General features: G+C 48.0%; 1 protein-coding gene across 2 annotated transcripts in view; it reads right to left on the reverse strand.

The window, feature by feature from the left end:
• Positions 1-19443, reverse strand: part of VASH2 (vasohibin 2) — a 64905-nt gene that overhangs the window by 33483 nt on the left and 11979 nt on the right. Inside the window, exons 2-3 of one of the 2 annotated variants that reach the window (XM_077811953.1) lie at positions 16479-16567; positions 13067-13123 (exon numbers count right to left, since the gene is read on the reverse strand). In XM_077811953.1, the coding sequence (XP_077668079.1) occupies positions 13067-13123; positions 16479-16567 (146 nt within the window). The remainder of the gene's footprint in view (positions 1-13066; positions 13124-16478; positions 16568-19443) is intronic. The other variant, XM_077811954.1, reaches the window with a different exon arrangement.

Consider the following 19443-nt stretch of genomic DNA (forward strand, 5'->3'; position numbering starts at 1 on the left):
CCACTCTCCACTAGAGATGGCCCCTCCAGGTAAAGGCTGAGACAAGCTAGTACAGTGATGAAGCTTCCCCTGGGGCTTATATTTATATAAAAGCTATATTTGATTTGAATTTGCATTTGTAATTTATCGGGGGGGGGGGGACAATCTCATAGTTAGAAATTAATCTGGAACACAGTGCTATTAAGATAGGATCCAGTCTAGTTCCCAGAGAGGTCAAAGACAGTCTTTTGTTGCCTTGAGCAGCATTTGGATCAGGCCATTAAATTACATTTGTTTTGGTTATTGGAAGTCACCCTGTTGCAGCAGTGAGCTGGAGCCGGTTCGCACGAACAAGTTGTTAAATTTTGAAGCAGTTTCAGAACTGGTTGTTAACCCACTTCCCTGCAGGGGGTGCTGAGGCTTTGATGGGCTCCGGTCGGGAAGTGATGTTATTCCTCCTCCGGCCGCCAGGGGCACTGCACTGAGGGAGCCCTGTGGGCTGCTGCCTGGCCCTGGGCACAAGCCCTTGTGCTGCTGCTGCTCCCCCGAACCCTGGCCCTGGGGCTCCCGCTGCTGCCTGGTGGGTCCCCGGCTGCTCTGCTGGGCCTGGGCTGCGTCCTGCTGCTCGGGCTGCTCCGAGCTGCTCTCCCCGTGAGCACCCACCACCCTGCCCACAGCCAGCCCCTGTCTCCAGCCACCCCCGTACCCCCTGCCTGAAGCCAGCCCCTGCCGCACCCCCTGCCCTGCCCGCACCCAGCCCCTGCCGCATGCACCCCCTGCATCCCCTGCCTGCAGCCAGCCCCTGCCGCACCTCCTGCCCTAGCCAAAGCCAGCCCGTCTCCAGCCACCCCTGGACCCCCTGGTTGCAGCCAGCCCCTGCCGCACCCCCTGCCCTGCCCACAGCCAGCCCATCTCCAGCCACCCCCGTATCCCCTGCCTGCAGCCAGCCCCTGCCGCACCCCCTGCCCTGCCCACACCAGCCCCTGCCTCCAACCACCCCCTGCATCCCCTGCCTGCAGCCAGCCCCTGCCGCACCCCCTGCCCTGCCCGCAGCCAGCCCCTGCCTCCAGCCACCAACTGCATCCCCTGCCTGCAGCCAGCCCCTTCCGCACCCCCTGCCCTGCCTGCACCAGCCAGTCTCCAGCCACCCCCGCACCCCCTGCCCTGCCCGCACCAGCCCCTGCCTCCAACCACCCCCTGCATCCCCTGCCTGCAGCCAGCCCCTGCCACACCCCCTGCCCTGCCCGCAGCCAGGCCCTGCCTCCAGCCACCAACTGCATCCCCTGCCTGCAGCCAGCCCCTGCCGCACCCCCTGCCCTGCCCGCAGCCAGCCCCTGCCTCCAGCCACCAACTGCATCCCCTGCCTGCAGCCAGCCCCTTCCGCACCCCCTGCCCTGCCTGCACCAGCCAGTCTCCAGCCACCCCCGCACCCCCTGCCCTGCCCGCACCAGCCCCTGCCTCCAACCACCCCCTGCATCCCCTGCCTGCAGCCAGCCCCTGCCACACCCCCTGCCCTGCCCGCAGCCAGGCCCTGCCTCCAGCCACCAACTGCATCCCCTGCCTGCAGCCAGCCCCTGCCGCACCCCCTGCCCTGCCTGCAGCCAGGCCCTGCCTCCAGCCACCAACTGCATCCCCTGCCTGCAGCCAGCCCCTGCCGCACCCCCTGCCCTGCCTGCAGCCAGGCCCTGCCTCCAGCCACCAACTGCATCCCCTGCCTGCAGCCAGCCCCTGCCACACCCCCTGCCCTGCCTGCACCAGCCCCTGCCTCCAGCCACCCCCTGCCTCCCCTGCCTGCAGCCAGTCCCTGCCGACCCCCTGCCCCGCCCGCAGCCAGCCCGCCTCCAGCCACCCCCTGCCCCGCCTGCAGCCAGCCCCTGCCTCCAGCCACCCCCTGCCCTGCCTGCAGCCAGCCCCTGCCACACCCCCTGCCCTGCCTGCACCAGCCCGTCTCCAGCCACCCCCGCACCCCCTGCCCTTCCCGCACCAGCACCTGCCTCCAACCACCCCCTGCATCCCCTGCCTGCAGCCAGCCCCTGCCGCACCCCCCTGCCCTGCCCGCAGCCAGCCCCTGCCTCCAGCCACCAACTGCATCCCCTGCCTTCAGCCAGCCCCTGCCGCACCCCCTGCCCTGCCCGCACCAGCCCCTGTCTCCAGCCACCCCTGCACCCCCTGCCTGCAGCCAGCCCCTGCCTCCAGCCACCCACTGCATCCCCTGCCTGCACCCAGCCCCTGCCGCACCCCCTGCCCTGCCTGCACCAGCCCGTCTCCAGCCACCCCCGCACCCGCTGCCCTGCCCGCACCAGCCCCTGCCTCCAGCCACCACCTGCCTCCCCTGCCTGCAGCCAGCCCCTGCCAACCCCCTGCCCTGCCCGCAGCCAGCCCGTCTCCAGCCACCCCCTGCCCTGCCTGCAGCCAGCCCCTGCCTCCAGCCACCCCCTGCCCTGCCCCCAGCCAGCCCCTGCCACACCCCCTGCCTTGCCTGCAGCCAGCCCATCTCCAGCTACCCCCGCACCCCCTGCCCGCAGCCAGCCCCCGCTGCACCCCCTGCCCTGCCCGCAACCAGCCCCCATCTCCAGCCAGCCCTGCACCCCCCTGCCCTGCCTGCAGCCAGCCCCTACCTCCAGTCAGCCCCTGCCCTGTCTCCAGCCAGCCCCGCACCCCCTGCCTCCGGCTAGCCCCGCACCCCCTGCCTCCGGCTAGCCCTGCCCCGCACCCCCTGCCTCCGGCTAGCCCTGCCCCGCACCCCCTGCCTCCGGCTAGCCCTGCCCCGCACCCCCTGCCTCCGGCTAGCCCTGCCCCGCACCCCTATCTGCAGCTGGCCCCACGTCCACTAGTGCCCTGCAGTTCCCAGGGCAGTAACCCTGCACACCTGCTTCAATGAGGGGGGCAGGGAGCAGCTGGGACCCACACATGTGCACACCCTAGGGTGACCAGACAGCAAGTGTGAAAAATCAGGACAGGGGGTGGGGGGTAATAGGAGCCTATATAAGAAAAAGCCCCCAAAATCAGGACTCTCCCTATAAAATCGGGACATCTGGTCACCCGAGCACACCCCCAGAGAGTGGCAGGGACCCACACATGTGAAACGGAGCTCATTTCTAGTTCAGGCCCATCTTTTTTAAAAAAAACTTTAGGCAGGGTTAACATACATCCATATTTTCCCGGACAGGTCAGGCTTTTTGGTTCTTAAATTGCCGTCCGGGAGGAATTTTTAAAATTCCCAGGAAAATACGGACATATGGTAACCCTGGTACAAAAAATACGGACATATGGTAACCCTGGTACAAAAAAATACATACTGGGGCACATCCCTTAAATCAGAACTTTTGATAGGGAACCGGTTGTTAAGATTTTGGCAGCTCATCACTGCCTTATTGGACTTACCACTCATGACCCTGCTTTGAGCAGGGGATTGGACTAGATGACATCCTGAGGTCCCTTCCAACCCTGATATTCTGTGATTCTATGATCCTCCACTGTATCCAAAAGTCACAGTCAAAAGCATCTCCTCTTGCGGCCTGTGAGACCCTCGCTTGGCCTTCCTGTGACTGCACAGCACAGGTACGCAAGGCCTGACCCAACGGACCTTTCCACTGCCTTCAATGGGCTTTGAATCAGGCCCTCAGCCAGTCAAAGGAGGAGTCTAAACTTAAATTGTCTTAAACGTCACACAACTTCTCTCTTTGCTGGAGTGTACAATTTGACCATCACCCCCAAACCTGCATAGTCACTCTTTTCCCCCAAGCACAGCTACTCCTACCCCTAATACATGTAACCAGTTCAGCTGGTTGTTCTAATCAGGAGTCGTTTTCCTTTTGCTGTACACCTAGCACTGTTTCAATAGGCAATATTTCCTTCTTCCGTAAATTGCTTCAGGACCATAAACTATCGGTGTGCCCGTCTGGATTAACTCCTTTGCCACACATACAAAAAGAAAATAACAGCGTGATAATGGCACCTCTTAGGAATCTTGGGGTTTCTATTAAAGCAGGAGTGCTTACAAAAATTCCACAGCAGTTGCTTTTTTACAAATAAAATCAGTTCACTATACCCATGTCACATAAAAGGTTACATCTAACTGGCAAAAGTAAAATTCACTGAGGCCTGGTCTACACTACAGTTCGGTCAATGGACGGCAGCTTACAGCAACCCAGCTCTGTAAGCGTCCACACTAAAATGTAGCTCCCACCAATGTAACTCATCTACTGCACCAACCAAATAGTAACTCCACCTCCGCGAGAGGCAAGGCGCAGGTCAATGTAGTTAGCTTGACGCTGTGTCAGTGTAGACACTTGTTGCTTACATCAACTGTTGCTGCCTTTCAGAAGCTGTCCCATAATGCCCCACACTGACAGGTAAATCGGTGCAAGCACTCCTGGTGAGAATGCACACCGCTGGCACAAGGAAAGGAGCATAGTGGCTGTACTCAATATAACTTAGGTAAACTTAATTTTGTCGTTTAGACTTGCCCTAAGTGTCAACCTCTTATCAAGTACTTTAGAGTCTGAGGGATCTTGACATACTCCCTCTGCTGGAGTTTATGGATGTGATTCTTTTCACTGATGCACCTCCTCCCCTGGTACTGGCACATTTGACATCCATGAACTCACCCTCTACTGTATTTCTACAGCTCCTGGCACTTTGCTATCTAAGCACTAGCTTTGCCAAAAGTGAACTTCACAAGGTTTCCTCAAAGTACCTCACTACAAGGGAATTTCTGTCAGTCCTCTGCATATCCATTTAAGCTTTCTGGGCACTTTGTCTGCATATATAATGCCCAGGGGCTGTGTACTCTGTGGAGAAAACTAAATCAGCAATAATTTAGTATTCCCAATGACATAGACAAGAAAGTGAACTGCTCAAATCCAGCTACAGCAATTGGAGCAGCTACTGGTAGAGTCATGACAATAACATAGGGTTGCTTTAATGAGAAAATGTGCATTTAGCTTCAATCTGAATAACCCAGTATGTCCGTAAATTTTCCTCTCTCTAGCTGCAAGATTAGAAGCAGATGTTCAAATATTCTCTCCAGGCTATTGTCTGGACACAATATGTGCCAAATTCTTCAGTCCCACTGGGGTTCCTTGAGAACGGGGTATGTTAACAAAGGGCTTGCTCTTCTGTTATTAGGGTAAGTAGATCCCACCTGCCTGCTTCTGTCACACTTCGGTTTGGGGTGGTTGTTTTTTTAAGCACTTCTTTAATCAATTATCCACTATATTCTCAGTAACAGAATTACTCAACCTCTGGTCTTTCTGCAGATCAGCCTCTGTACTACAATTTCTCTAAGCCTTTGGAATCTGACTCAAGGAGTCTGTCCAGATGTGAGGTTTTGGTATGGTTATAACTCAAGTTAACTGATTATCAGTTAACTTGAGTCAATAACAAAATTGCAAGTGTTTGTTCCTTGTTGTGGGTCATGTTTGTGTCCTAGAACAAAAGACTGTGGAGTTCTAGACTGGCATTAGTAATTGTGTTAATTGATTCCCAATCCATCGAGTTAACTACGTGAGTTACAATACAGCCAAAAATGCCAGAGAAAAATTTTCATAAGCATGTAAGTGACATAGGCCTGGTCTACACTTTGAAGTTTTAGAGATATGAATTGTTATACTAGTAAAGAACTCTAGTACGGATGCAGTTTTATCGGCTTAAAGGTGACATAACAGTACAGTTACTCCCCTTTCCATATGGCAACAGCTGTACAAGTTTAAAGTATTTATAGTTAAAAAAGCTTGGTTAAGGCTGTACACCTTTCTAATATAGACGGGCCTGTCGCTTTTGAAAATGGCACCTAGGCATTTTTGAAAAGTGTCTCTAGTCTAGATAAACCCCGAGGGGTCTGGCTGGCTGGTTGCCAATTGTTAGCCAACAGTGAGTTATTCTTAACATCATTTTTAAATATTGCATCCTATCAAGCCTGTCTCCCTTAACATTAAGTGTCTCAAACAGATAATTCATGCTCTCCTTCCTGCGCGGAACTCTGAATTTTTATTTTCTCATGGATCAGGCGGATACTGGTAATAAATCCTTCCTGCGTCTAGTCCCCAATTTCCTAACAATAGATCAGAGCTATTTCAAGTACAAATTCACACAGATTTATTGATCTTCAATTTGTATGTAGCTTCTTTACACATTTGAGCTCACCCATTGGTCTCCTGAGGGGAAGAAGCAACAGAACCTTTGTTAGCTCAGAGTCTTCACAATAGAGAACCATTTAAAAAAATTCAACTTCATAAGCACAAGTCAGGAGCCCAGTGTGGCACTGCTGAGCAGGTACAACTCCCAAAGGAATCAATGGAAACTGAGGGCACACTGCTGGATCAAGCCCCATATGTATGCCTGCTCATCCACATGATCACATACACCACATGATTTCCACATGATCAATACAATGGAAGTACTGAGCCTTTCACTAGCATCTTGAGAGGGAGACACTTACCAAATGCAGATTTTACAGAAAGCCAAACTCGGAGGCAAAGAGCTATTAAAAGACTTCAGCTAGTAACCCTTGAGAAGGATGGTCTTGTAGTCACTAAAGTGGGCCTAAAAAGATCAAGGTTCAATTCCTGGCTCTGCTCCAAATTCCCATTTTAATGTTGGGCAAATCACTTTCTCTGCCTGCACCGCCATTTTCCATCTGTAAAAAGGGAATAATAATGCCTTTCCCCCACCCTTCGTCTATCCTGTCTATTTAGATAATTGCCAAACTAAAACCAGGATTAGTGACCATTAAGGTTACAGCAGGACACACCCCGCGCACCCAAAACCTTAAAAGCATGTAAATAAGAAGTTTACGGAAAAGACTTGTACATTTCTTGCCACCTTCAAGTTGCCTGCAACACTGCTTCAGTAACACACTCCATGAGGCTTTCACTTCCATCTCCAACAGTTATCCCAAAGCGATACCTACCCCAGCTCCAGACTTGCACTCTAATACCGTAACAGTGACCTCATCTGCGTTTATATCAATTACTACAACAGACCAGCACATCTGGCCAGCACACGTTCCATACATTTGGGAAGTGTTACCTATCAGCTGTGTTCTTGGGGAACAAGGGTGCAGTACCCAGTCTGTCTGACTCACAAAAGACCTTCCCCCTTCCAGCCTCTGCTTGAACCAAAGCCGATCAGAAGAAAGACTTAGAAAAAGCAGTGAAAAGGCTGTGGGAGACCCCTGGGACAAGGGTGACAGGATTAAGGAAACCCCCCTAGCCTCATTTGCATCGAAGATGGGACAGGGAGGCATCCCCATTAGCATACAGAAGGGAGAACAAAGATTCCAAGGCAAGAACCGCACAGAACTCTGGGATCAGAAAAAGCAGGGAAGCACTGCATGATGGGGGTCTCTGTTCCAGATGTTAATGAACCCATGCCCACACACACCCAGCTCAGAAGTTATCAGACCAATTTTAGTAATAAATACTTTATTGGTATCCAAAATAGCCAGGAATAATCAGTTCCTATTGTCTAGCCTGAACAAAACAACTTTGATATATCCCCTTGAGTTATCAGTTTACCCACAAACAAATCTAGTGTTCTCCCCTGAACCACTGTTCTTTCCTTACAAAAACTCCAACTCATGCTCAAGTATGTGTTCTGATGCCTGGATCCAAAATCTGCATCAGTTCCATTGGGACTTCATCTTCTCCTGACTGATCGTGCTGGGGTCTCAGCCTGTCTCCACCCTCGGCTAACACCACAGCCTGGAAACCCCAATCGATTCTAGCTTCACGGAGTCGTGAGAACCAGCTCTCTGTCTCACTCTCTCTCTAGGTATCACCTTCTGATCCTGACTTGTGTGATCAGTTATAGTTTTCTAAACCTGACTTTTATAATCAAATTTAAGTTAGAATGAATATTATAACTGTTTTGTTTGTTTGGCTCTCCTTGTATGGTTATTACCTGGCAATAAATAACTTTCATGGTTAAGCTGGTTGCTTCTCCCTCTCTCTCTCTCTCTCTCTCTCTCTCTCTCCCCCCCCCTCGTGGGTGTTTTTTGGCTTCCCCATTCACTCTGCAACAACACTCCTCGTACCTAAGCTAAAGATCCCTGCAGCACCCAAAAATCCTGTGGGGTTTGCTCATCAAGTGGGTTACTAGCAGAACAACTGTGATGTGAAAGTGGGGATAGGGACGTGCTGAACCTGGGACATATGAGGGTGGCAGCTTGAAAGCGCTGCTCGACCCAGCCTGCTTAGCCAAACTCTATTCCAGTGCGGTGCCCATGACATATGAGGGTGACAGCTTGGAAGTGCTGTTCGACCCACCTGCTGAGTCCAGGGACATATAAGGGGTCAGCTTGGGAGTGCTGATTAACCCGATCCTCTCAGATGCGCTCTGTTAATGTGTGTTCATCTGATTCTGGGGCTGGAAGAACCTAGCCCTGGGGAACCTAGGTCCTGCAGGAGAGCTCCATTGGGAGGGAACTTGCAGAAGGGAGAAATAGAGCTCCGTATGAGAACACAAGTGACACAAGCAGTACATTGATAGAATTACAGAACACCCCCCCGCCACCTCCAGAAGAGTAAACCCAATGAATGAGCGTACCTCAAAGTAATGGGCAAATCTGGTAACAGAAGTTATTCTGCCCCAACACTGCTGAAGATAAGCAAATAAACTGGTATAATCACCCTGAAAGCCAGTGTGGTACAGAGCCTAGGACTGGAGTTTGACCTGGATTCTGGGGCTGCAGTGAGTGACCTGCATAAATGTTTCTGTTAACTTATTTAAAGCCTGGGGGGAGGGGTGTTCAGCAGCTCTTCCCTAACCATCTTCTAGGTTGGGGTTCATGTATTAGTTAATCATAAGGGTAGGGTAGGGAATGGCAATTTCTACAGCACCAGAACAGGGGAGATTTGAATTCCTGCGCTCTTGTTTCCTAGCTCAGGGAGCTTTCTCCTACATTCCAGGGGTATTTGGTGAGGGAGTCAGAGCGCATCACTCATTTTTTTAGTTTTTCTCAGAAGTAAGTGACTAGAGATCGGCTACGGCATTAATGCTACCGAACTACAATCTGGAGGATTTGCTTTGTGGCAAAAACTTGTTGTTACTATTAAAAAGTTATCTGTGTTTTATAGGCAAACATTCCTGATGCATAACTGATATTCTAGGAACCAGCATACGGGGAGCAACAACGTGGCCAAAGGAGAGGGTCCAGAGTGCTTTAGATTTCTTGAAAAAGGGGTACCAAGACACAGGAGACAATCCAGTGAAAAAACTGCCCAAATGGGTGACTTTTACAGGTTTGTTACCATCAGTTCGTTTTTCCTCGAACCGCCATGAAAAATTCAGATTGTGCTCAAAGCTTCGATTCCATGGCTTGGTTTTTGCCATTTCAATGAGACTTTCACAAAACAAAGATTTAAAGCACCTGTTAAAACTCAGCTCTGTAACACAACTTATAACTACAGTGATGTTACCTCTGCATCGTACGCTCTTCAAGGCAGGGATTGAGACTTACTGTATGTGTATTCTGTGTGGTTCTGATCTCAGGTGGGGTCTCTAGGCATTACCGTAAGAAAAGCGTCCAAAATAAATCTTGTAAATAATAAACTTAATTCATCCTGGCATGAAACTTCTGAACCGAGACCTAGACCAAAAACTCAAACTCAGCTGTACAATGGAGGGAGGAAAGGGGCAATACATGATCACAATTAACATTTGAGAGAAAATCCCAAAGAAATGTACAAAGCTAAAAAGAGCACAGCTAGCAATAGCTAATGAAAGTAGCTCACCCAGCAAGCTTTTCCCCAGTACTGCTTTGTCATTTCAGGAACAAAATACACTTGGGGCACTCAATGGGTAAACCAACAGGAATCACTACGGAAGCACTGAGCAGTAAAGCCTCTGGAAGCGTCCCTGAAAATATCCATCAATCGCAGCAAGCAGAGTTTGCAACAAAATGGAAAACTTCTATTTGGTCAGTGGCCTTTGATTTAAAAGCCAAACTTGGGGCCTGACCCTGCACGGTGCTGGGCACTTCACCGAAGTGCTGTGTGTCTTCAGCTGGAGCGAGGGCTCAATTCAGCAAAGCAATTAAGCACAGGCTTAAAGAGTCAGCAACTGAAAGCATGTGCTAGAAGTCAAGCACCTACTTCAGCATTTATTGAATAGGAAGGGATTTATGCACTCCTTACATGATTTGCTCAATTGGGGCCTATGCACCTGGCTTCAGGCTTCATGAACAGCTGCACAGGGCAGCTGGAAGACACAGTGATGACCAACGATTTCTTCTCCTGCCCGCTTTCCATCCCCACCAGCAGTTTTTTAAAAAAACTAACAAATAAATCCAGCTAGCATTTTATAGCCAATAGCTAAGTAATTGCAGAGCAAAAAATGGCTTCCCGACAGAGCCCCTATTTAATCATTGCAATAGCCATGGAAAAATGTGTGTACTTAAAGGGCCAGATCCTCAGCTGGTGTAAATCTGTGTAGCTCCATTGACTTTAATGGAGCTATGCCAATTTACCACACCTGTGGAGCTGGCTCATATCATGCAGTTCATTAGAGTACCTCAAAACAATCTACAGTATTATTCCTGTTTCATAGGTGGGGAAACTGAGGCACAAAGTGGCTGTGGCCAATGTTTTCAAAATTGGGTGTCTAAAGTTAAGCCCCTAAATCCATATACAAGCTCTCTAATGAGCAGCCTGAATTTCAGAGTAAATTAAGTAAAATGTGGGTGCTCAGCTGGAGACCCTCAGCATCTCACAGGACTGAGCCCTTTATGAGAAAGCATTATATTTTCATACAACCTGCAAACAAGCTGAATGAAGCTGACCAGTGTTCCCATGCCTCCAGGTGTAAGTGGTTAACTGAGATCACAGAACACTAGCATGATTATGGTAGCTCAAGATCTGAACCATTAGCTGCTTCAATAGTTCTTATTGTAATTGCGTGACAATTGTCAGAATTACCCTCCTCCCATATATAGTAAGTTAGGGTACCCAAAAAAGGCCAGAAGATCAAATGCACCTCACAGGCCCTAAAGTACAGCTAATAGCTGATCAAATCTCAGCTATTATTGCTGGTGACCTTCAAACAAGTAACTTTGATTCATCTGTCAAAGAAAGGACCAGTACAAGCAATGTTACAGTGGGCTTGTAAGGATAAGGCCTGTAGCCATATTGTAAGGCCTAAGGCCTTCGTCTACAGCCAAGTTAAAAGAGCAGCAGCCATTAGCTGAGAAACAGGAAGTTACATCCTCACATTCCATCTAAATTACATTAAAACAATGTAATATCAGGCCATTAAGAAGGAGACCCTGTCCTAATAGCACCCACTATCACCAGATAAAGAAACAGATCTTAAGATGGTTAAAGAAAACTTAGTTTGATAGCATTCTGCCTGGCAAGAAACCACTTATCAATAGTTGTGGTGGTGAAATCCTCATTTCTTTATTGTTTTGTCATTATGGTCCCCACTTCCCTATTGTTTGTCTGTATGATCTCTGTCTGGTTCTTTGATTGTTTCGGTCTGTTAAATAATTAATTTTGCTAGGTGTAAATTAATGAAGGTGCTGGGGTATGATTGGTTAGAGAATTTTGTTAGGATTGGTTAGTAAAATGATTGGTTAAGGTATAGCTAAGCAGGACTCATGTTTCACTGTATAAACTGGGGTCCAAAAGGCAGTTCTTTGCGAACCAACTCCAGGACACAGCCCCATCAGAGCTGCCAGACCTCAACACTCTGCCAATGACACCATGCAGACACTGAAGTCCCCCAGATGGACCTGATCCCAAATGGCCAGCAGGGAAAAGTTCACCTGTCTTATTAGGCGTGGTGAGCATTGTATGTGTAGCGTGTGCATTCTGTTTTAGTGATTGTTAATAAATAGAGGATAAAGATCTTACTGTGTAAGGCTCTTTCACCAGTAAAAGGTCCTGCAAACCTGCAGAAAATTACGCCCTGAGCCCTAGGAATTGAGTAAGGGTGGGTGCCCTAGAGCATAAGGTTATGCCTGAGCTCACAGAAGGGTAAGAGAGGATGCCTAAATTAAGAGGGTTACGCCTTGAGCCCTAGGAACTGGGTAAAGGTGGATGCCCCTAGAGTGTGTGAGTAACAGAGAATTTTGTCTGGGTAACAGGCTGAGTTCACACTTCTCATTAGTGATGTAAATTTATTTGCAAATAAGATGCAGCCCATTGCTCCCAGAAAGTTGACATCAGTCACAAAGTGAGGGAACTCTGTTCTTAGCTGTGTTCTTCAAAGCTCTCTACAGCTTGATTTTCTTCTCCATCAATGAAGTTCCTCTCAGACTTTATGAAAAGTCCTTTCAGGCAGGTAATGATGAGAAAAATCTAAGTGCTTCCAGCTTTTATTAAAAAAAGATAGAGATAAATGAGTAAATAAAGGAAATGACTCACATTAGAACCCATCATTGCCAAGGGGTTACAGGAATATCTTGATACTGGTACATTCTGATTCACCAAAGACCGTCATGTGAGGCCTTAAATGAAAACCAGGGTCACACTGGTTGTTAATACCATTGTGAAATGTACGTATATAGATACTAAAAGGAGTTCCATGGACGTATACTGAAAATATGTTTTTAGATTCTGTATCACAGCAGAGGTGGAGAAACAGGTTTCCTGTCAGATTGTTTATTCACCTGTCTCTCTGTCAGATGAAAGCTAGCACAAGGGACATCCATTTACATATGAACATACAGAAGGAATGTGAAGTCAACAGGGCAGCACCACACAGGAAAACAAACAATGGGGAAGGTGGGGGGGTTATACTGTCTGAGGCAATAAACAGGGAGATAGGATATAAGTAGGAAGCAAGGAAGACTTCCATCATAATGACCCAGACTGGACCTTCTCAATCGATTCCAGATTTCCAGAACTGCCATCAGTCTCAATTGCAAGCTGTACTCGGGCCAGGCATTTATGATTAGTCACAGTGAAGTACAGGAGAGAAAAACCCTAGGTCAGATCGTTAGCTGATGACTTCAACAGAGCTCTGTCACTTTACACCAGCTGAGGATCTGTATACATGTGTCCAGGAAAAGAATTAGACTATCTCAGAGCCTCAGGAATGTAAGAGAGCCAAACCAATCTGCAGGCAGGCAGATGCCACTTACCCACTTAGAGGTCTTGTTTTCCTAATTTCAAAGAACTGAGTTCCTGTGTGATTGTATCTGGATTTTGTCATTTAAAGTAAAGTAACTTTAAGAAAGAGTCAGACAACAAAACAACAAAGCTCACCAAGGTGATGGAAAGTCTCTTTTCACTCTCAAATTGTAATTTCCGCTGGAAGCATAAAGCAGGTACTAAAAAGCCACCAACTCTCATGGCAGAAATTAAATCCTGTATATGTGAAATAAAACTTAATTCTATTTTCTCAACTGTGAAGAAATGCAAGTGAAAGAAGTTGTTAAATCTGATCCAAATATCAAATGCTTCAAGAAATAATTATTTATTTTCTGGCCAGCTCAGACCCTTCTCCTGTTAGTATGGGGGGGAAGAAAGAATCATAATGGGAAGAATCACAATGGAAAAGAGAAACACAGTTTATAAATCTATCAACAGTCTACCTCATTCATTGTTTAAGAATGCTCATAACCGCGGCCCTTCATGCAAAAAGAATCATGCTATTCATGTAGGTTTCCCTATAGGCAACATGTGGCTGATAATTTCCACATATAAACAGATGTAAGTCCTTCTCTGTGACAGCAAGACAATGAGAACATCTGTTAACAATATGCGGTGGGGAATGAGCCACAAGCACACATCGCACTAGTGGAAAAACAAAATGTCAGGACCATTTAACGGAACGTAGCCCTGACTCTCAGCACCAGTGGTGTGAATTTTCAGAACAACTGAGCACCCGCAGCTCCCACTGACTTCAGCTGGAGTTGTGGATGCGGAGCACTGATGAAAATCAGGCCCTACAGACAAAACAGAGCCTGAGCTCTGAGGCGTGTTGCCCTTACTCAGAGCATTCTGAGTAAAACAGAGTGGCATGATAGCCCTCAGTGAGAAACCAAAACCCTGCATTTGAAACCCAGCAGACTTTGACGCCTGTTTCGATCTGGATCCAAACTTTGAGTTCTCAAGGCCATCTCTAGCACCTACCAAGTAGAGTGGTGTCTACTTTTGAAAAATTAAAAATCCCACATATGCATTTCATAGTATGACAGAGCCTCCTGTCTGCATCATGCCGTTCCGCCCTTTAATGCGCATTAGCAGAGCTCACTGTGTCTGAGTAGCAATCATGCACCAACAAGTAAAGAAATTCCATGTCCAAACCTAGCCCAATATATGTGTTTTCTAAACAACAGGTTAGCCATGCCTCTCCCTCTCAGGTTCAGCTGCTGCTGTATCTTCTGCTGGTGTTTTGATCTTTATTGCTGCTCTGTCTGGCCTACCAAACCTCCTGCTATTTTTAGATACTCTTCCAACTGTCTGTTTTCCCTCCAAATGCTCACCAGTCCCTCATGCACCTTTGTTTCTACCTCCACTGCCTTTCTGCCAAATAAAGATCAAAAAGTTACAAGAGGAGAGAAATAACTGGCAAATGGAGCAAGATGAAAGAAGCTAATTCAATATTGACTCCTGAGGGCATTCTGCACCAAAAAATTAAAAATTCTGCGCACAATATTTTAAAACTCTGCACATTTTATTTGTCAAATAAATGTGGAGGCTCATTGGGGAGCACAGGCCACTGGCTGCACAGAGATGGGAGATGACTGTGAAGCCCCCCCCAGCCCTCCCACCAGGATATGGACTCAGCGGTGAGGCTGCACCCAACCCTAACACAGCGCAAGGACTGGACCTACCCCAGAAACACCCAAAGGCCCTACCCCTCCATGCCAGGTGCACCAGGTGTGGGAAGGCAGGCTCAGCAATGCAGGATCCAAGTGTGGAGGGCTTAGTGTGGGGGCATCCAGATGTGGGTTGAAAGGGCTCTGTGTGGGAGGTCCAGATGCTGGGGGAGTGAGGTTCTGGGGTGGGGATCCAAATGCAGCTGGTTGGGGCTTGGTAGGGTGGCGATCTGGGTGTGGGTGGCTCGTCGAGGTGGTCTAAGTGCAGGGGGAGTGGGGTTCATGGGGGGGGGTTCTAGATATGGGGGCGTGAGGCTCAGCGGGAGGGTCTAGTATGAGGGGGTCTGGATGCACGGAGGTTGGGCAGATGGGGGAGCAGCTCCCTGTACAGGGATCTCTCCCCTTGCAGCTGAGGAGCGATGAGTGCAGGAAGCACAGAGGGGTGGGAGCAGTTTGCAGAGCTCCCTACAGCTGGGGCAGATATCTGGGGATGGGTCTGACATGGCCCCAGATGCCGTGCAGGGGAAGAGGGAGTCCCGTCCTCCCCTGCCTATCCAGGACTAACAGCTGAGCCTGGCGCAGGTTAGGAGCCACCAGCCGGGTCTTCTCCAGTCCCGCCCCCTGCCCCACAGTGATTTACCTCTCTGCTGGCTGCCCTGAGCACCCAAAACATACTGCTGGGAAGGGTCGCATGACCGCTCTTGTGGCTTCCCTTTGCTTCCTGTCAGAAAGTTAATTTTCTGTGAGGAAGCAAAGGAATCTGCGGGGGACAAATTCTGTGCATGCACAGTGGCACAGAATTCCCCCAGGAGTAAATATTCTGGCCAGTGACTGCTCATTCCATCATGCTGCCTATGTGCTGTGGAAACACAATCAATGTTCCGCGGTGGGGAGAGAAGGGGAAGAAATGCATGTCAGGTTCTGATTAAATCCACAAAAGGCAAGAAACTGAGACATGGCCCTCCCTAAGCATCAAGCACTACTCTAGGGCACGCTCACAAACGTGCAGGCCTCATTAGGGGGGTTGGTTTGGAGAGGTCAGGACCAGGTCTCTATCCCCGTTCCTGCACTTTGCTTCCGGGTGGGGAGAGCGGCAGCAAAAGTCCCCAAGCACTAATGCAGCAGGGGACTCCATCTGTGTGTTTTGCTTGAGCAGTGGCTCAAGTTGAGGGGAGAAGGAGGCCTCTTGCATGCCCCTCTGGAGTCCACCCCCAGGTAGCTGAGCAAGTGCAGCCCACCTCCTGGCCCGGGGGCAGCCGAATCCCTCCCTCAGCGAAAAGCATGAGCTGTGGCTGAGAAGGTGAGGGTCGGATTCAGCCTGGAGGGGAAAACACTGTAATCACAGGCTGCAGCTAGGTTGGGAAAGGGGTGGACACTGGCAATGCCAACTGAAAGTGAACTATCAGGAGAGGCTGGAATATATTTCTCCAAGCACCGTGAATGTTGATCATTTTGAAATTGGCTTATGAGGTTCTTCTGAACATTCCTATTCATCTAGAGAGTTGGCACTTCAGTTAAATTCTGCTCAGTGTCACTTAGGGCTAATTGTGTGGCCCTGAAGACCAGAATGAGGAGCTCAACGCTTTGGTCCCTCACAAAGCTGGCAGAGTGGGAGTTTTTGCCCTCCGGAATTATCCTCTGCCTTTGCGGCAGCCTCGTGTTTCAGTAAGTTACCCCGTGGGTTCAGTGCAGAGTGTAATGACTCTGCTGCTCAGCTCAAGAAGGATACTGCAGCATCTTCATGTAATTCTGTATTGCTTGAAGCCATTCTGGGATAGACATGGAGAGCCTGTAGTTTGGCACTGGTGGCACTGAAGGCTGAAAACAAAGAAGGATAAAAAGATGATATAGGTTATTGCTTCCAGGACAGCAGCTAGAACAATTTGGCTCTCAAGGCAGGTGCTTAAAGGGATACAATTCAGATTTAAGGGCCCGATAGTGCAAACCCCATATGAAAGCAATCAGCCCCATGTAAATAGTGCAGATTCTGAGCTCAGTTACAACAATGTGAACTATCCGTTCATTGGAGTTACCCTGCATCTACTCTGGTGGGACCACTGGCATGAGGAAGGGGCAGCCTTTAAATATCATCCTAGACTGAGAGATCCTGGCACAGAAACCAACAGCGTTTGCGTTTTAAAACTAGAAAAACCAATTTTGCTCAGATTAATGGAATTCCAGTGCTGGATTTGTTCCAGACTCTTCAGAGTATTAACTTCAATTTTAATCTCTGGTTTTATCCATCTTGAGAGAGAGAGCGAGCTGAACAGAGACAAAGAGCAACTTTGACAATACACATTTTCCCATCTGCTGGTGGTCAGGGCTCATTAACGGAGTGCAGCACTGGACCCTAAGTCCGCTGGCAGGGCCAAAGCTCAAGGATTCATCAGGCCACCCTGGCTAAGCTTTTGCCATACTGTCCTGCCACATCATAATGGTCATGGGAGGCGGAGAGGGGGCTGCCCTCACCTGTGACTAATTAGCTGCCTCCTTGCTGCGGCTGTGGGGCTAGGGCTCAGGTGACAGCTTGAAGATCAGTTGGGGCCAGATTTTGGAAGTCAATGGGAGTTAGGAGCTTTTTGTAAATTCCTAAATACCTTTAAAAAAGGCACCTAAATACCTTTAAAAATCTGCCCTCCAGTTCATGAGAGAATCTCAGGCAGACAGCCTGTGCAGTGCAATCCTGTAAGCGCTGGGTTGGGTTAAAGGGCAAAATTGATATGTTCAGATTATGTTAACTAGTTTTTATTTTGAAGAAATAACTGAAGCCATGAAGAAAGGGACTGGCACACTGTGGCTGGAGAGTGTTCTTTGGTCCGCAGGCTGGTCAGAGAGCTCACTAGTTTACAATAACCTTTGAGGTGCCAATTGTTCTCAACCCAGTTAGTTTTCAGTGGGACTTTGGGACATGCAGTGGCTCACAAGAAGGACTCAGCCATTCACCGGTTCAAGCCTTTTCGGACAGGACCATCTTCAAGGTCAGTTCTAGCTCCATGCCCACTTAAAGCCAATTCACCAAATCAAACAAAGAATGTTGTATCACTGCCTTGAGGAGACGCACCTCAGTCTCTGCCCCTCACTGCCAGTCTAGAACCTCCCCAGGATATTCACTAAAGCTGTTTCTGTGCCAGCATTATAGGGCTCATTATTTTACCTAGCATTCTTCATCCTTTTGTGCAGGTGATTAATGAATTAACATGACACAAGAAATAAATAAATTTTAAAAAGCTGTAACTTCACAAAGCACTGCAGAAGGCAGTAGCCAGACACCAGTATCCCTGCATTACAGACATTCCAATTTGTTAAGCATAAAGCACTTGTACTAGGGAACCAAGTTCAGGAGGAGCTGTTTATTTAAAATACTAGGCCAAACTTTTCAAAAGTGTCTAGCAATTCTGGGGAGTCCATTTTTGGGTGCCTGCTTGAGACACCTTAAAGGTGCCTGGTTTTCAGAGAGTGGGCAACCAGCACTTCCGGGGGAAAAAAGGGTTCCTTTAAAGTATCACAAGGTGGGCACCCAAAATCACCACAGGTTTTGAATATATAGGTCTTAGGGCCCAATTCTACCATCAGATACATGATACAATTCCATGGGAGAAAAAACTGAGGGGTAAATGGATTGGAGCCCTTTGGGAACTGCACCCACGTATTTGAAGGCAGAATTGGCTTTAAGAATTACCTCCCCATACCTTGTGATGGTAGAATAGTTTCCGATTGTTTCCCAAATTCCTGAACATTTCCTGCAAATCCCTTCAGTAAACTACTATACTGCAGCTGTACCCAATTCCGATTGCCTAATACATTTGAACTCCAGTTTATCATTTTAAACTAGTTTGAATGCTGAACTGAACAAGTAACAACTGCAATCATTATAAACCTAATCTCAAGTAGACAATGTGAATTTTTAATAATTGTATTCACACAGATTGAGCAATTCACACATCCATGGGTTGGGTGTCAGGAAAGCAATGTTCAGAAAAAGTGGGTGAAATCTTGACATTGTTCATGCCAATAGCAAAACTCCTACCAGTTTCAATAGGTCCCTTCACCCAAGGTGTTTAGAAGACTCAGACAGGTTAGACCCAAACTATACATTTTAGACAATTGCTACTGGCAGCCAGATGGGTGATCAGTCCTTTTTCAAAGAAAAAAAATAAAATAAAAACACACACATACACACGGATCCTCCAACATCAGTGACATGGAGAAATAAAGTATGGGAAATCCTTTCAATGGAAAATACGACAGCCTAGGATCAAGATATTTATAATGTATGGTTACCATTTTTGGAGTTTGAACCAAAAAAAATTAAAAAAAATAAATAAATAAACCACCAAACAATAAGACATTGACTAAACACAAATGTGTCTTAATGGTAACAAACACAGGTTATAAATCAGATTTGTTAATACTTGTATGGAAAATTCATGTATGTTAAGGATTTTTTAAAATAGCTTTATGAGGAGAAAAATATTTTTCAACATCAATGTGGGTAGTGTAAAGAGACTCATTCACTATTATGGCAACGCTATGTTAAATAAAGTGATCAATCAATCTATAAGGTCTCACTAAACAAAAGCTCACTGTTATAATGATCATTATTTTGTCTCTGATATTTACATGGCAAGGATTTGTAAACCTGTTAAAACCCACTAAATAAATAAATAAACAAAGAAATGTTTTGTGTCTGCCTG

This window comes from Eretmochelys imbricata, chromosome 3 (genome assembly GCF_965152235.1).
Source record: "Eretmochelys imbricata isolate rEreImb1 chromosome 3, rEreImb1.hap1, whole genome shotgun sequence".
NCBI classification, from domain to species: domain Eukaryota; kingdom Metazoa; phylum Chordata; order Testudines; family Cheloniidae; genus Eretmochelys; species Eretmochelys imbricata.